General features: G+C 47.3%; 1 protein-coding gene across 1 annotated transcript in view; it reads right to left on the minus strand.

Annotated features, from left to right (window-relative positions):
• The window catches only part of TRIP4 (thyroid hormone receptor interactor 4), a 33,807-nt gene that overhangs the window by 8,440 nt on the left and 7,208 nt on the right, over window positions 1–18,159 (minus strand). The window contains exons 6-11 of the mRNA XM_075099738.1: window positions 16,865–16,994; window positions 16,343–16,558; window positions 15,674–15,800; window positions 14,739–14,926; window positions 13,525–13,649; window positions 12,615–12,706 (exon numbers count right to left, since the gene is read on the minus strand). Coding sequence (XP_074955839.1) covers window positions 12,615–12,706; window positions 13,525–13,649; window positions 14,739–14,926; window positions 15,674–15,800; window positions 16,343–16,558; window positions 16,865–16,994 — 878 coding nt within the window. The remainder of the gene's footprint in view (window positions 1–12,614; window positions 12,707–13,524; window positions 13,650–14,738; window positions 14,927–15,673; window positions 15,801–16,342; window positions 16,559–16,864; window positions 16,995–18,159) is intronic.

Raw genomic sequence — 18,159 nt, forward strand, 5'->3', positions numbered from 1 at the left:
GGCCAGTGAAGCAGGTGAATGGCAGGAGCACGTGGCGGGGTGCTGGTAGGAACCGACACTCCTCTTGGATAGCAGCAAGAGGTTAGATATGCCTGCTGCATCTCTTGAAACCATTGCCTGCAAACTGAACAGAGAAACAGTCAGAAATGCTTTTGCTGCACAATGCATCACTAAGACCAGCCTCTCCTCAGTGTACCTGTAACCAGCCGCCAACATTTAACGTGTTTAGAAACCACCTCCATGGACCTCGTTCCTAGAAGTCACCAGAGCTGTTACTATTTCCTGCGCAAAATCTCTCCCTGTTGCTGCTCAGTCCCCTAAACAGTGCTCTCGACATCATGCATGATCACCATGAGCAACGTTGCCGGTAGGCACTTACGGACTGTACCTACACTATCTTGTCTCATCATCAATGGGATCAAGACAGACAGCATGGCAGAACAGCGGCACTCCTTCACCTCTACAGCTCTTTCTGCAGCTTAGCTCAGAGCTAAGATATCACTACCTACCTGCCCAACGCCGGGGACACCTCTGCTATTGGCCACTCCTCAGTTAACTTACACTCTCAGTGGAGACACCGCCACTTAACGCAAGTGCCCGCGTTACATCTTCCAAAGCTACCCAAGTATCTAACAAGTAAAAAACTTATTTATCGATGTTTTTGCTGTAAGAGGTCGGTCAAGTCCCTCTACAAGCTGCAACACAGTAGGTTTACAAGACGGAGAACCAATTTACTCCCAACTACTACACCCCACAGACAGCGGCCACTGCCCATCGGCACTTCAGCAGACCTGAGGCTTGTAGTAAAAGCCCAAAAGGCACACCTGGTGTGCCAGAGAGAGAAGACAGAGTATATCCCCAGTAAAGAGGATGTGCAACAGCAATTTTTTAAAGAAAAGGTCAATTTAGAGGGAAACTGCACTCCCTCTCTACAAGAGACCAAGAATCAAACCCAGCCAGCAGTCTGATGGAGGATGTTCCTTCCTAATTTCAACAATGCTCATCATTACAATCTTGAGAGCATAAATAAGACAGGTGCCAGTACTCCGGCCTTTGACACTGCCTCTGCCGGGAACCAGCTCAGCATTTAGGAGAAGGTGGCTAAAAAGACCCTCTACAACACATAAAGGCCAGAGGCCAGGTTGTCCCTCAAGAAGGAGAAAACCCACCCTCCTCCAATCCTGCAGATGAGCAGGAAAGCTCAAAAGAGGAGAGTTATGCAATGTAACTACAGCATTAAAAAAATAATAATTCACCCTCCTTTCAGACCTTCTGTCACCTTGTAGCAGGCTTGCAATGAGGCAGTCGGGAGGACGGTGGGCTCCGTGGGCTGCAAACAGCCGGCACAGCTTACCAACTGCTGCTCCAGCCCACTGCTTCGCACAATCAAAAACCCCACATACACTCTCCATACACCGACATCTGCGCAACCACCACCCTCCTTGCTCATCCCATTTCTGTGACTGCACCAGTCGGGCTTCAATTTGCTGCTAACAGGTCTGTAAGATCCTAGCTGTGAACAGATTAGCAGGGGGGGAAAGCGGATCTCAGTGTAGCTTAACACAGGCAGAAAGAGCTCAAGGTTAAATGTAGCTTCTGAGTACAAGCTGGAAAAGGCAGCTGAGTGCTGGGCTCCTCTGAAAACCAGCCACCAGATCTGCCCTCTCAGTGGAGCCAGCGCTTTGAACATACATTAAGTGGCTATCAGATTTCCCCAACAGCCACCCTAATCAAGCTGCAAGCAGGGATAATTGCTAATGAATGTTCCCTACACTTTGTTTTCACCATCCCTCATCTCCCATCACCAGCTTGTCACCACCAGAAATAGCAGCAGGGCTGCCCAACCTCCCCACTCTGCAGCCCACAGCAAAAGAGCAAAGGAGGGGACAAGCCAGCTCGGAGCCAGCAGAGACATGAACCCACCTTCTCTGACATTTGAGAAAAAAAAATCCTGCTAATTTCCCACACACACTCCAATCTGTTGAAGTAAGTATTTTTTCCCTGATTTGGGTAAAGCCTGCAGGGGGATGCGGGGGCAAGCTTGCCCAGCATCACTGGAAACAATAGGGGGCTTGGGACCCTTAGCTCGTCCTGATTACGTCTCAGCAGCAGAAAAAAAAAAAACCCAAACATGGAAAAGTACTGTCCTGATCCCCTTGATTTCTTCACTCCTCCCCAATAAGCTGTGTTTGCTTGAACCTGAGTGCCATGAACCGAAGGCAGGGGAATTGAAAGAGCCAAAGGAAAACATGCTGGGGGAGGGAGCCAAACCATCACTAACAAGATGAGCTCTGCTCCGGTGCCTCCGAGGAAGGAACAAAAGCACTGCGTGCAATGGAGCAGCATCTCTGCACAGCACAAAGCCAAAACACTCCCCAGCAGCTTCATTAGCAACCTTTCAAGAGCATCTTTTGCTCTCATTAAGGTCTCCAGATACAAAAGGATACAAGCAAACACAGTGCAAGAGACCAAATGCCAACACCAGGTGGGAACAGCCCCAGCATTTTACACAGGCTAGCCTACAGAGCCCTGCAATGCAGACTGAGCTCTCCTCCACTCTTCTTGCCCAACAAGCATGCGCCCACCCAGCCCCAGTGCACATCCTGGTTAGCCAAAACGTGGCAGAGAATTGCACACTGGAACCTGTAGTTCTTTGGCGGGTGGCTACCACCCTCTCCATCTTAACAGCTGCTGAGGGGTGGCCTTGGGGCACTAGCATCAAACAGCAAGGAAGTGGTTGAGAAGTTCTGCAAGGTTAATAATGGAAAGGATTGAATCATTTTCCTGGCGTGCCTCCTTGGTGAACAACAGGGGAAATACAGCTCACTGTGCCAGGCAGCACCGGGCCAGGACACCAGCTCCAGCCTTCACTTCCCCACTGCTAAGAGCTTCGAAATAAAAGAGGCAGCGCTGGAAAGCAACGCTGTCTGGAAAGAATAAAAGCAAGCAGAGCCCATATGCTGGCAAGAGTGCTCACCGTAAAATGCATTCAAAGGGGAAAAAAAAAAAAAAACCAACTTGGCAGAGAGGCGTCCCCTCCAAAAGAGCCGGGCTGCTGTAATCGGTGGTGGCAATAAATCAGCTTTCCCCAGCAGGCAAAAACAGGCACTGGGCTCTTCCCCAGGCATTATGAGAAGGCCCTTGGCCACATGCAAGGGAGAGGAGCAGAATGCGAGGCATCCCCTGGGAGCCAGGCACAACTTCCTTCACCCGTTTTCTCAGTGATTTGTGGGAAAGGCGGATCCGTTCTTCTTTCACGCCTCATAAGCTCCATAGCTGTCAGACTAACGTAACAGGTAATTAACTACTAAACAGCCATTTTCTCCTCCTCTCCGGAGGGAAATTGCTCACCAGCCAGCTAGAAAATGTTTCTTCAGTGGTTTGCAAAGGGGAAAAGAAAGTCGGGAGTTTCTAGGAAGTGATGGGGGTGCTGCAGCCAAAGAAGGGCATTCACAGGCACCAGCAACACAGACATAAGGATGCAGGAGAAACGGAGCCCTCAAAAATGAGACAGGTGATGATTATCCGGTTGTGGGTGGTAGAAACTCCCCAACTGCAGATTGAGCACCACCAGCAATAACCCCAGTTCCCACCCACAGATACCACACGGAACTGCCCAGGTACAGCTGGAGCCAGAGCTGATCCCGCACTTAAGCTCAATTACCAGCTCAGTGGTCAGTCTGCAGGTAGGAGTTATTCAGTATCGAAACCACAAAAAAAAAAAAATATCCCACCCTTCTCACAGTCTGCAGGACCAGACTTCAAGAACGGCTTTTCCAAGAAGAGTGATATTGAAGCATCGTTCCCCCATCCGTTGTTCTAACAGCAATAGTCTCTACCGACTCTTTAGACAGACCTTCACTTTTGGGAATTATCTAACCAATCTCCCAACCCATCCTTCACCCTGAAGTGCTCCAGGGCACATTAGCCCAAAGGTGACACCTGACTGGCAACAGAAGCCATCACCTGCGCCAGGAGATCCAGGTTTGCCACTGCTCTGTGTCACCTTCTCCTGACTCAGACCTCCGGTTTTGGAAAAAGCCTGCAGAGCACCAAGTGCTTCATTTTGAGGTTTGATCTCCCTCATGACATGGTCTTACATCACGCTATCAACTTCTGAGCACATTTTCAAGCATCATCTTTTAAGGACCCATTCCCTCTGCCTTAGCACAGGCCAACCAGCCTTTGGCCCGTGACAAATATAACATTTTCCTAAACAGAAATCGCAAAGGAGATCCAACTTTCTAAAAACACCAGATTTTCTAGCCTGAGGCAGAAACATCCAGTACTGCAGCCTTGTGAACATGCACCCAAGGAACTCTACATGCTGCCCTTGGCCGCAGGAGACCACATGGATGCAGAGACCACTCTGTGGAGGCTGGGTTAGAAAAGGGATGCGTGCTGATATTCAATCCAAATCAACAGAATAGGCAAAAAAAGGAAAAAAAAGCAGGTTCGCAAAGAAACACAAACAAAAGCTGGCAGCCAAACTTTTGTTTGAAAGCCTGTCAGGTCTAGACTGCAACGTGTGAGGAAGGAACAGCTCGAAACCACAGCTGCTAATGGTTATGGATTTGGCAATCAAAATGTCTTTGTTAAAAAAAAAAGTTAACTGCCTTACTATTGAGGTTACAAACCGCAGCCTTGATGCATTGTTGCAGTCAACATCCTCCCTGCTGTTTTTGAGAGCTTACATCTGCTGCTGGCAGATCATGTGCTGGCATAGACTCTCTTCGTGAGGATGTGCAAGGGATTTTGCTAGCCTGCCTTCCTTTCCCCTTCTTCCCACAATGGTGTCTGTCAGTCCTTGCCTGCTCTGCTCCTCACATGCTTAGCTGGTACACAACCAGATCCAGACGCAGCAGGCTGGAATCGCCACAGGATCCTTCCCCCAGCTGGTCAGATCCATCCAGTGGGTGTTCTCCGCCTCCCAGCCCCAAGCCCGTCTCTCGTCGTGTTCCTACACCACAAGCTGTACTTTCATTCAAAGGGCAGGGGAAGCAATTAAAACGTAGTAAGTAATAACAGGACTTTGAAATGTAGATTTAATATTCAAACTCATGCTGGTGCATTCAGATTTTTAAAACACTGAGCAGTCTGCCAGGCCTCCAGTCTGCAGGGAGACCCAGAGAACTCAGCGGTGCCAGCAAACACCAGGCACGTTGCACTCTCCCTGCTCTCCCTAAACCGGCGTCACAGGACCTACAGCCACCAACACCCTTCTGTGGCTCAAATCCCAGGCTGAGGAAATACCCGCCCATGGTAAACCCTACAAGCAGCGCAAGAAGGGCTTGTGATGTTTATAGAGAGCCTGATGATTGTTGGGGGAAACTGGGTGGACTTGGAAAAATATTCAGTAGTGTACTAGGCTCAGCTGAAAGAGCCACTTTCATCCTCCCATGCCAAAGGACAGTGGAGGCAGGGCTAACCTCAGCTGCAGTGCAGCCCCACTGCCCATGCCATCGGATGAAAGCTGGCAAAGAGGAAAGAGGCAATGGGAAGGAGGAGGCAAAGGGAAACCAGGGCACCTGCTTCTGCTCAAGCAGCTCAGAACACCTGCACCCTGCTAGATACAGCCAGACATTTTCAAGCAGCTTCGTAAAGTCCTTTCACAAACTAGAGCTGCAAGCAAAGGGGTAAAAACAGCACAGTCAAGCGCAACAGGTGATGGACATCAGCAGAACTTTGAAAGTAAAACCTAACTTTAGTGTACGCAGCCCTGCACAGAGAAGGCATCTGTGTCCTTGCCCTGGTTTACTTTGGCAGTCGCCACTCCCCACGCTGACCCTTGCTGCTACTCCCTGAGGAGGCGTGATGCTGGCAGCTGCTTCCAGCTATTGATTCAATCCCACCAACATGATGGGATTTCTCACGGCTCAACATGCGGCAGAACCAGGATATGCATCTGAGCGACCGGTCCGTTCGGGGTTATGAAATGGATGACACACCAAAGAAAGCTTAAGCAAGCGTAGTCCTTGGCACTCATACATTTACTGCCATGGTTCTATTCTGTAGCTGCCAGCTCCCCTGTCAATTGGGGTCACCACCTACACGGCCATCATGGCTCAACCTGGTGGAGCTACAGCCAGACAGCAAGGGTGTGGGGAACCTGAGCAGCAGCCAGGCTTGAGGTGAATTTTATCCAACCTTTGGTTTCAGGATTAAAAAAACACAAACACCAAGGCAGCAGCAAGTATCAGTGACCACACCTGAAAAGAGGGGGGAAAAAAAAAAATCCCAGATCACTAACTAGTTTGCTGAAATGGTAGCAGACGCTAAGTCCACAGTCATCATTATTTAAGTCATATGCTTCAACCTTGGCTTCGTTTTTTCCCTAGGGTCTAGGAAACCAGAGGAGAGGGCAAGCTAGCCTCTATCATTCTGTTTCTCTAGCATGTTAATGCATTCCTAAACTAATCATCATCAAGTGACAATCTCTCCTTCATCTTAACAGACTGAGCAGTGGCCTCAGTAAACCTGCTGGCTTATGCAAGGCAGCTGGAGCCTTAGAAGAGTCTCTGATGAAAACCAAAGCACTTCACACAAGGAAAAACTCCCCCATCTCTTACCATCTATAATCGAAACCAGCTGCATGCCTGCTCTGCTCTGTTCCTAGAACCACGAACCAGGGGTGCCGTATGCGGTGAGAAACAGAATAAAGAGATGCATCACCTGTAGGTCCCTGCAAGCCAGACTAATGCCTAATCACTCCTGATCTGGCATCAGGCTACACGCGAAAGACAAATTCAGCTTAGAAGAATTCAGGGACCTGTAAAGTTCAAAGGCCTTTCGTCAGTTGCAATCATTAACAGCCACCTAGATTGCTGCAGAAGGAACTATATCTGATCTAGACTTCAAAACCCTGCAAAAAATCATTCATTGGTCAAGGTGCAATAACTACGCCTCAGGAACAAGAAGGCAAATATCCTGCTGGGGCGGGGGGGTGAGCGAAGGTGCTAGGACAGCCACAGCATTGCACAAATGAGCACTTGTCTCACTCAGAGCCTGCACTAGGAAACCTCTACTTTGGCGAGAAGGTCCTCAGAAAAAGTCTCTATGTATTTATACTGTTTTTCAAAGTAAACATCAACGTATGTGTTGTGTTTCTCCCTCTCATTAACTTATTTCTTAGGAAATATTACCAGCTGGCTATTGTTCCTTTCTTTGGAGTTAATCTAAACAGGCACCTTCTGGAGTCTAAATATACAAAACTTCTACCCTACTTCTTCTTCATCTTTGCTCCTGTTTGAGAATTTAAAGCAAGTCCTCTATACTTGGCGCTCATGCATCTTTTTCTTTTGCTGTTATTTTCACCAGGGAGGGAAGTGGAGGGCAATAGACTGAATGCAAATTTCCTGAGAGGGAAAGATGCAGCCTATTTAAGTTATGGTTTCAATCTCATGGCACAAAAATAGCTTAGACATGTTCCATTGTGCAGATTTAGGACACTAAGTGATCACCTAGAAATGAAAGATAAACACTTTACTCCCATCAAACGTAATTACCCAATATTTCAACCTGAGGTAATAGCTACATCTAGATATCAGTATGTGTGCACGCTTGCATTCAAAATAAGTCCAAACACACCTATCAACTACTAAAATAGAAGCAGTGGAAATGATCTTTTTCCAGTTAAAGTAATAGTCTCTCGGATCAAAATCATTAGCAAAATGAACATGGACTTCAGAGCACATTAAAATGGCATAAATGTAAATAGTTCCCTGCATCCTTTAGACTCTTGCCAAGCCCTAGTTGCACCATCCCATGGTTCCCCAGCAAGCACTGCTGAAGTCACCGACACCTCATTCAGGAAAAGAAAGGCAGCTCCTTGCTCTGCTCAAGGTGTCAGTGACATCAGCCCCAGAGCAAGGAAAAGCCGTCGTCAACACTCAGACCGCAACGGGTGGGAAAAGAAGTTTCCAGGTCACCTTCAGCACCAAAAAGTGTAACAAAGGGATCATTCTGGTCTCAACCAAGGCTTTTTGGGTGGCTGCCACAAGGAGAAGGAAACAAGCCTGGAATGCGCTCTGAGGAGGTGTAAGATGTGCAAAGCTCAAGTGGAAATACTGAGATTTAAGAGCCATGCAGAGGGATCGCCTGGCACCAGCCAACAAGCTGCCCACAGCAGCAGGGCTGAATTCAGAAAGCAGCTTTCACCTCAGACCCATGCAAACAAAGCTGGTGACACCTGGTACCTGGGATGGACTTTCCCACCTAGTAACAACTTCGGCTCCTAGAGCAGCTTCAATCCAAAGATCACAGCTTTGAGCAGTAAAATTAGGCATATATAACTCCTGATGGGGAAGCATGCTTTATTTTCCATGTGGGAAAGAGACTCAGAGGAACAGATTTAACTAGCTCATGCAATTGGCAGCACCACTGGGATTAGGGCAATGTCATCTGATGCAATGCTGATTTTAATCACATTGACATCTCTGCTCTTCCTCTACTGGATGCAAGATCTTGTTCTGTCATCAGTTCACACATGACCCTACAGATCTGCAAAGCATTTCAACAATGTCAGTCAGTCCTCAAATACTGTACATAGGACAGAGCTGCAAGACTGACCCCTCTGAAGGGGTTACGCAAGGCCAGACTTATATGTCTGGTAATAATGCGGATGAATAACCTGTCCCTAATAATGCTGCATCTCTCAGGGCAAGGACTTGGTCTGTCCCTGGTCCCTGCACCCTGCTGGTGGAGCATCCAGCAAAACGGGGCACTGTTGCTTGATTTTGGTTTTTGAGCGCAAGTGTAATAAAGAAAAAAAATATTAAACAAGGATAATGATAGAAAAATACCAGCAGGGAGCCGCTAACATCTTTGTTAGCAACCTGAGAGAGAATGCAAACAGCAAGGAAATTAAATCTGCAGACAGCACTAAATAGGGAGTGGGGAACAGCATCAAAAGGACTGAGAAATAATAGAAAAGTCACAGGAGGGACAGACTGGGAAGAGTCTCCCTTGTCTATGGGAAGGGAATGGTCACAAGAGTCAAAACAACTTCTGTGGCTGCTGAAAAAGGCAGAGTCACCATCAAAAGGTAATAAGCAAGACAGGGAACTATTTCATCTTGGGGTGGTGGGTATAATCTGCAAATGTGGCTTGCCCTGACCTTGTGAAATGATTTCTTCCAGAAAATTCAGAAGCTTCAAATACATGTTGGTGAAGAGGAGAGGTGTGAGTCAAAGCACGGTGCCTGAAAGGACCTCTGCAGTGGCTTCATCTCAGAGTTCTCTGCTGCTGCATCCGATCACATTACTGACTAATATACTGCAGATCTTTAGAAAATATTCAATGGTTTTTGCATGCCATAAGTGGTGAAAACACGTCACCTTCTTTCCCCTCTCCCTCTGAAGCAAGGAGACTTTGTGCACTGAGAAACGGCTGTATTACACTCCAGTGCTTGGTTTACCAGCTTTGGTGCTTGTTGCTAATGAACCTGGGCTGAATAATCAGCATGAGCAACAGGGATTTCCTACTCCCAGCAAGATCCAACTCTGATTTCTGAGCTGGCACTGCACACTTTTTCATCTTGCTAGTATTTGCAATTAAATTAATCTCAGCTTCCTTCAGATGCACTTGCTTTTCATCATAGTCCACAAAAGCATACATTTCCTCATAAACCAGCTTGAGAAGGATGCTCAAATCTCTGAATTCAATCTCACAAGCTAGGGGAATGAACACTTAATAAGCGAGCCTGGGGGAAAAAATGGACAACACCACTGTAAAAAGACAACAAATTCGGAATTATAAATAGTTTGCAATATGGGAGCAGCAAAAAGCCAGTGAAATGTAAACCAAGAAGTGCCATGGGATTATGGCATTGAGAGGTAAATCTCTTGCCCATAGGTCCAATAACAGTCCTCCTGGAATACACCACTCTTCCTCCGGTGTCACTGCGGCCAAGCGGTGCCAGCAAACTGGGAGGAGTTTTTGGAGAACACAGCTAATTGCAAGGCTCCTCTATGGGAAGATTAAGAGCTAGTTACCCACAGCTCAATCTCCAGATTGTAAGAAGCTGTCACAGCCATTTTACCAGTGCCTGGAAAGCATACCCACAAAGGAAGAGGGGGAATTGTTAGGGAGAGGAAAGGACTTATGAGAGACCAGGACATATTTTTCCACCAAGAAAGACGAGATGCTCCACTTAAAAAAATCAAACTGTAAATCAGTGGATGCTACAGGGGGAAAAAAGAACCCCACGCTGGCCCTAGTGTCCTTTCCCCTTCTCCCTCCCAAGGCTTGCTCCTGTACAAGGCCAAACACTCCTGCAGATTTCATCGTATTCCAGTCCCAAAGCTCCCTCTGCTGCTCGTATTCCAACCTCTCACCATTCCACCCACAACTAAGAGACACAACCGCATCAGAAATACTCTCTTCATTTCTACTTTCCAGGCATCCCTCTCTGCTAAAAAAAACTCACAGGGTTTGGGAAAGCCAGAAGAGCACTTCATGAGAAACAGCCTCAAGCTGCTGATGCCTCTCCAACTCTCCATGGCAAGATGATGCCCATCACCCTGGTGTGTCCTCCTCCTCTGTCCCAAGGAATCCATTTATTCTGTCTCAGAAGATGGTCTTGGTTCACTAGCAAGCCCTACATGGTCTGGTGATTCCCATCAGACTAAACCTGACTTGTACAAGGGGCAGTGGAGTGAACAAACATGAAATGGTACGGGGAACAGACATGCTATGCTTGGTACTAAGCACAGGCTTTGTAGGTTAATAAAACACATACCAAGGAAAGCCGCTGCTCCAGTTTTTGGGCATGGAGTCAGTCACAGCATCACAGACAGACCTTAGGAGGTCTCTAGTCCAACCTTCTGACCAAAGCAAGGTCGACATTGAATTCAGGAAAGGTTGCTCAAGGCTTTGTCCTGTCAGCTCTTGAAAACCTCCAAGGGTGGAAACCGCACAACCCCTTCTGGCAGTGCCTGCTCCAGTGCTTGGCTGTCCTCATGGGGAATTTCTTTTTCTTTAAGTCACAATTAATCCTCCCCTTTATATTTATGACCCTTGTCTCTCATCCTCCTGCCACATACATCAGCAAAGAGCCTGGCTCTGTCTCTCTGTAATATGCAATATTCACTTTTCTTCAGTTATCAGGGTCCTCTCCTGATCTCCATAACCTTTCCAGTGTAAGAGTAGCCTCACAAAGACACCTCCCAACTGTCTTGGCACATTTGGATCCATGCCATCAGCACCCATGGACATGTACAGGTTGAGATTTCTCAAGAGATTACTGCTTCAATACCCCTTCACTACAGACAGTCTATCTCCTTCTTGAACCCCACCTCTAGGCACGAGACCTCTGGGAGATCTTGCTGGTAAACCCTGAGGTGAAGGAGATCTCAGTACCTCAACTTTATCTGTGTCCCTGGTCTTCAAATCCCCTGCCCCATTCCAAAACAGGCCACTTAAATGGCCCCTGACTCCCTTGGAAGGCTTAATCAGCTGTAATCTCCACCTGTCCCTCCTTCCCTGTGTGTAGGGGCTCTGGGCGTCCTCTCTGCAGGGTCTCCGTGAAGACCCTGTGGCTCTCCTGTCCACCCTCCCTGGTGGGAGGGCTCACCTCCTCCCACAGCTCCTTCTCCTGGTGACCTGCTGCCCCAACCAGAGCACAGCTCTCACCAGTGAGGCCACTGCGACCTCCAGCTCCACGAAGAAGCAACAGGCAATCCAAGCAGCTATGGACCTAGATGGTTCTGCTTGGGGCAAGCTACCCTCTCTTACACAGAGTAGCTGATCCTGCTGGTACCCCAGGGCCAGCGACAAGGTCCCATGGCACATCACCACCAGTGCTGCAGAGTTTTCCACTTTGCCACACTGTTCTGAGTTGAACTTCCAGGACCCTTCACATCCTCCACCACACAAATCACCACAATAACTGCAAAGTCTCTGTGGGCTATGCTCAGTCTAACACTCCAAAAGCAGCCAAAGAGGTACTTGACCCTTCCTAATCCCTTCCTGAGATGGGAAGATCAGCACAGTTATACCCAGAGGTAGCAAAAAGTTGGTGCCTGGCTGGGCAAAACTTGGAGCAATTCTTTCTATTAGGACCCCATGAAGACTCAAGAGAAACAATCAGCACTTTAGAAGTCACATCAAGGTAAGATGTAAGCTCCCAGGTTTGCCAAATGAGGATGAAAACCAGAAATGCAACATTAATGCATCACAGGTTTCGGTCTTCCACAGTCACAGCGTCCTGGTACGCATCTGTCTGTGCAGCAAGGGAAGCAACAGCTGTCACAATCCCATGCAGCATGGTCTCTCAAGCTAGCATTCGTTTAATTAAACAGGTGTGAGTCCTTATTGAAAAGAGTTTCAGAGTATGCAAGAAACTAGTTTCAACCAAACTGCCTCACTGCCAGAGAGGCTGACGATGGATTTAGGCTGTATTAGCCCACCGATCCTTTCCATCATTGCTGGAATGCATTTTCTTGCTACAACTTCTTTCTAGCCGTACAAGACGGCGTAGTAGTTGTGTCTTCTCCCACCACAGTCTAAAATCTCCATTCAATGTCTTCTCTAGAGCATCTCATGGAGGCGAGTTATACTACTTCAAAGGTTTGCTGGCTAATGCAAGCTTGTAAAGGTTTATTTGCTATACTCACCTGCTCATTAAATTGCTCTTGCGATAAACAATCGGTCACGTCCACACAGCCTAGGAGGCACCCTGAGGGATAATCACTTGGAAATTCCACATCTGCATCAAAAGAAATATCTCTTAAGTGGGCCCACAGCCCCACACACATAGCTAGGGTCTTCAAACCCCCAGGTGCCTTTCCCTCCCACCATGCACTTCTACTTTTTGAAGTACAAGAAAACACACAGCAATTTTAACACCCTGTCATTCTTCTTCCAGCTCTGGATCTTCACCGTGACAGAAGCAAGCTGGGGAGATTTAATTATTTATGCATCTTTCCCTGCTTAGCTTCTGACAGAGGAACACAGAGTGCAGGAAGAGCTCCTGGCTCTGATGAGGGAGCAGGCAACACTGCTGTATGACATTTAAGCTGGGTGATGTTCAGAAACACCACACACAGAAGCGTGTAGCGCAGCCACCAGTGTCCTCCTACCCACATGAGAGAATAACATCTTCCTGAGAACCTGCAGCTTTTCAATCCTGATTTCCACAAGGTCAGAATACATGAAAAGCCTTTAACATCACTGTAAACAGACTGAAGCACAAGCCACTTCACATGCACGCACGCGCACACTCGAGAGCTTGTTGCTTGAGCCAAGAATAAAATGAAGTCCTTTGCTGTCAAAAAACTTTCACAGAAGTCAGGCGGAAGTCACCATTGTTTGTGCTTGGAGTACATGACCAGCTAAAGGATGGAGTTGAAGTCTACCACCGTACCCATTCGGCTAATGAAATGCAGACAGGATGAAGAGAATTTCAAAAACAGAACGTTAAAAAGTGAAGCAGTAATAACCACTCGGCAGAGAGAGCTTTCTGACACTGCTCATTATGTGGCTCAATGTACCAAATAATACAAAGATCCAAGGAGAGGAGTTCACCTTTCTGGAGTAGCATTCTGTAGGTGGTCTCCAGTTCAACGATTTCCTGAGGGGAAGATCTTTTAGCAGTAGCTGCAATCCATAACCGCCCTCTGTGAGATGTATACCAGGTCCTGCCCTCCACCCTAGAGAAAAAAGGAGAATTTAGGACTTAAATTTCCACAGAGACCACCCACACGGACAGATTTTTCAGTCGAACATTTCGCTATGCAATTCTTGCTGCTAAGCTTCGCCCTGACTCCTTAAGCTCAAGCAACATGTCAGCGCTACAGAGAAAAGCTGAGATGGGCAAGAAATAATGCCACAAGCAGAGCGCGTCCTCACTGCGTTAGAGCAACAGTAGAAAAGGGCATCAATCCCCTGCAGATACCACAGTATGTTGGACATGTGTGTAGGACAAACTGCTCATACAATTCCCTTGCAAGCTCAAAAAGTTACACAAAGTAAGCATGCAATCTAGGGAGCCATAACAGAGCATACATCTGCACGGTCGTTGGCTGCGGCTCTCAGGGATCCCAGCATGGGCACCAGGCAGGGGAGCAGCTGACAGCATCCCCAGACCATCTGGATGCAGAAGCTGGGTGCGTTAAGATTTACAGCATCTTTAGCTTGGGAAGTGAAAAAGCTTTGCTCTCTACAATGAAACATTCTGTGAAGGAAAGGGGAAAAAAAAAGAAAGGCTTTTTTCTACATTAGTGATAGGAAAGGTGAGTTAACATGTCAGGGATGCTGTGCTGAAGGAGCTTCTCCTTGTAACCGGATTCCTAGCCCAGAGGGGGAAGGTGATGGCGAGGGGGGCGTGCATGTGGTTCATTTTTTAAAATGAAACCTGATGCCACTGTTGGCTTCTTTATGAAGGACAAAGAGATCAGGAGAATGTGTTTCACATTTTCAGCTTATTTACCTTTCAAATTCCAGAAAGGTACACCCAACTGCAGTGCAGAAATCTCAGTCCATCTCTAAATTTACCCACTGCGAAGAAACTTGTACCTTCCAGGTTACCTACTCTCATGAAAAACCAATCCATCAGGATTCTCAGACCATCAGTACAGTGGATGAGGAAGCATGGCTTCCAAACGTGGAGCTATCAGCAGGCATCAGTCACTGTACCAAGCAAGCAAGTCCACAGAGGTCCTCTGAAGAACACAACTTCCCAGCTTAACTATGAAGCAAGGGCAGCTCAGGACACAACACTGTTCAGGCCAACCCTTTACCTTTTGATTCCTCTTATGAGCAAGGAAGCCCATGGCTGGTGCATGCTGAGGCACCAACCATCATCTGAGATCTCCTGCAACTCTCGATCCTGAATCCGCAACCTGTTCCGCTCCAAGCCAGACTCATCTCCAGCATCCATGGAATGGATGGCTTTCCGGTGCGGGAGCAAACCAGTTTGGTCCACCCACTGCAGTGTGTTCAAAATAAATAAGAAAAAGGTTAGCACCTCTCTAGGAAAAATGTCTATCGAGTGCAAATCCTGTTTGAAGTTTTCCTTCAGTTAAGGACAGAGGTATTACTTTTATTGGGATCACTCTTCCTTCCCTCCAAGCTCGCTGCGCCTACATGCAATACTTTGGCAGGAGGAAAAGAAAGGTCATGCTCTGCTCTGTGTGGCTTTTCCGTTCTATGCATCACAGCTAAACTATGGATTTAAAGGGTAAGTCCACATGCTGGTGTTTCAAAGTATTCACGGGAAGATAGTTTTCGAAGCACATTTACAGCTATCAATGCTCAAAACTGGGAATCGTCCAACCTCCAGATGCTTAGCATACACCAACACCACCACGATTAAAGTGGAACTGTGGAATTAAGAGTGTAGAGATTATGCCCTTTGGAAACTGGAAATCTGGCAGAAAAGGCTTCACAAATATAGATGAAAAAGTGACACAACCTTAGACTGATCCCCAGAAATTCTTTCAAGTTCCTGAAGAGGAGGTTGGAGACTAAAACTCATATAAACCAACCCTCCCAAGAGCAGGGAACAGAGCAGGGCATCGGCAAACCTCTTCTGTTCCCAATCCAGAGGGCTAATGTGGATAGCCCAGACACAGACAAAAGTGATACTACAAACACACTAGAATTCACAGTCCTTAAGCTCAGCTCTCCCAAAGTTAGCCATTACTCCGGTATAAATCATTCAAGCCATACTGACCAAAGGAGTAGGCTGAAGAACACGAGGATTCACCAAAACACCAGAACTCAGAGTCGTCTTCCCTTCTGGGCTCCCAGCTGGCTTGCTCAGCGTGCCACAATTAATGGCTTCGATGGCTTCATCCAGTCTGCAAGCACAAACAAGAGGCATGAAAATTCCCCACTTCCAGCAGCAACGTCTCCCTTCTCCCCACATAAACGTTTCTGACCCAACGCATTTTTTCACCACCTCTCCTAGCTAAATTATTTCCTTGCTAGGTCTGGTTTCCAATTTGAACAGTCACTCTTATCTACCACAGAAACTCATCCTGCTGTGAATTTGAGATGCATTGGTTGTGTTGAGATAGGCCTTCTGCAGCATCTCTTTCCAGGGCAGCCTTATCTTCAACATATGCACCAGCTACTGAAACCCTGTGCAAGCCTCACACAGCTGGGCTTTGGAGGCGGTCTCAGCAGAGTTGCGCTGAATGACATGATGCTGCAAGCCAAAAAGACCCTCATGGAAGAAAAGAACACAAAAGTGCATCCTAGTGTGGGAAGTGCCCTTCGAGGGAATGGCTTGCTCAGCTTTCCTTACGCTTGCTTTTCCAGATTCAGCCAGATCACGATCTGTTGCGATTTTTACCTCCCTGCTCTTGGGCGTGCCTTCACCCCACCAGTTCTCACTCACTTGCTGTGGTATTCAGCCATACTGTTGTCCTCCTCCAGGATCTGCCTGCCAGCAAAGTCAATGGTGATTTTTTTGGCAAGCCGAGAGGCATGACGCAGCTCCCGCAGTTCCTGCTCTCTCTTCTGGAGGGCCTCCCTTTCCTGCTTGGAGAGCCACTGGTTGGAGTCCGTGGCAAAGTAATCTGATTCATCATCAATCACCTGGGTTCGACGCACGCTGGTGAGAAACAATCATAATGGGAGAAGATGAGCACAGCAGCAGAGTGAGACAGCACTGCTTGCCCCAAACCTGCCTTCCTGCCCGCTCCTTTCTGTTGTCTCTGGAGAGCTGGACTGTCAAGGATGCAAAGCAAGGACATCCAAACAGGACCCATTCAAGCAGATCACTCTTGTTCCACCAAACGCCAACATTAAGGTGTCTGTAGCTACAGCCCAGGTTTCAGAAGGAACTCTCTAACTTTTCTGTTAAAGGTAGCTCAGCCTGCCAGAGGTTATTTCACAAGTCTCATAGCTAGAATCTTACCTCGTCCTGTCAAATTCCAACAACTTGTCCTTGTGTTTCACGGCCATCTCCAGGCCTGCTTTAAGTCTAGCTTCTTGTCGAGGCATTAAGTCTTTGCTTATGGCATCCAAAGTCCCTGAACTTTCAGCACCTGAAATAGAAAATACATCATGGCTCAACAGTCAGCTGTTTAAAGCCCAGTCTTCGCGGAGTTGGTGGCAGAAATGCCTCCTAGAATAATTGCTTTTCAAGGGGCTAAAAGAAGAACCTTGCACCAAGATCAGCACCTTTCCAAACCAGGTTCAAGGCCCAATTTTCCCTCTGGCACCTCTCACAGACTTCTTCCTCCAAATAGGAAGAAGCATTTAAACAGTACAGTGACAACACCTAGATAGTCTTAGAGAGAAGGTCTTGCTCTTTGAGTCTCCTTCACCCTTCCCAACAATCTCGGCACTCCAAATTCTGCCTATCACCACCCACAGGCCTTGAGTCCCCTCCTAAAAGCCAAATTCTCTCCTAAGTGTTTTCACCTCCATAAAGAGACACTTGGTCACAACAGATCACTGACAATTGCCAGTTACACGCAGAGCAAGCCCTCTGTCTGCTGCTGTATGAGCCTCTCGTAAATGAAATCCTCTCCCAACACATCTCAGTGGGTTTTTCAGACCAACTGTTGTTAGAGATGGAGAAATCTATTCCCAGCAACGATCTCTTCTTTCTTACCATTTCCGGCAAGGGGCCAAAAACCAACCAAGCAAACAAAAGGCAGGGGGAGAAAAGGGTTTGCATCAAAGCTGCAACAGAACAAACCAATGTATTTCACAGAAGACATCACACAAGCTAACAACTTTATTTCAGGAAAACAAAAAACCCTGTGTTCCCCTATTGTCACCAATCCATGTTTTTTCACTCCCAAGACAAACAGCTATCCACATTTCACCTTCCACCTACAGAGGTAATGCACAAAACAAGACCTGGCAGGGGCAGAAGGGAAGACTGATAAAATGGGTAAGAAAAGGGGATCCTGAAGAACAACAGGATCTCCATGGGAAGATTATAAACAGACCAACTCTGTGATCAGCTGTTACTCTCAAGGACTTACAGGACCTCCTGCCATCTCAGCAGATCTAAAGAGAAGTTGACACTGAGACCCAGAGTAAATATTTCTCCAGTTCTTCAGCAAAGTGTATTTTTCAACCAAGAACACTGTGACCTTGGCTGTATTTCAGCTAAACTCAGATAAACATCCCCAAAATGCACAGCTCTTCACTGGGAGACTGGGTATTATTTCCTCTTGCTTTCCTTGGCTCTGTTCC

This window comes from Phalacrocorax aristotelis, chromosome 7 (genome assembly GCF_949628215.1).
Source record: "Phalacrocorax aristotelis chromosome 7, bGulAri2.1, whole genome shotgun sequence".
Classification (NCBI taxonomy): domain Eukaryota; kingdom Metazoa; phylum Chordata; class Aves; order Suliformes; family Phalacrocoracidae; genus Phalacrocorax; species Phalacrocorax aristotelis.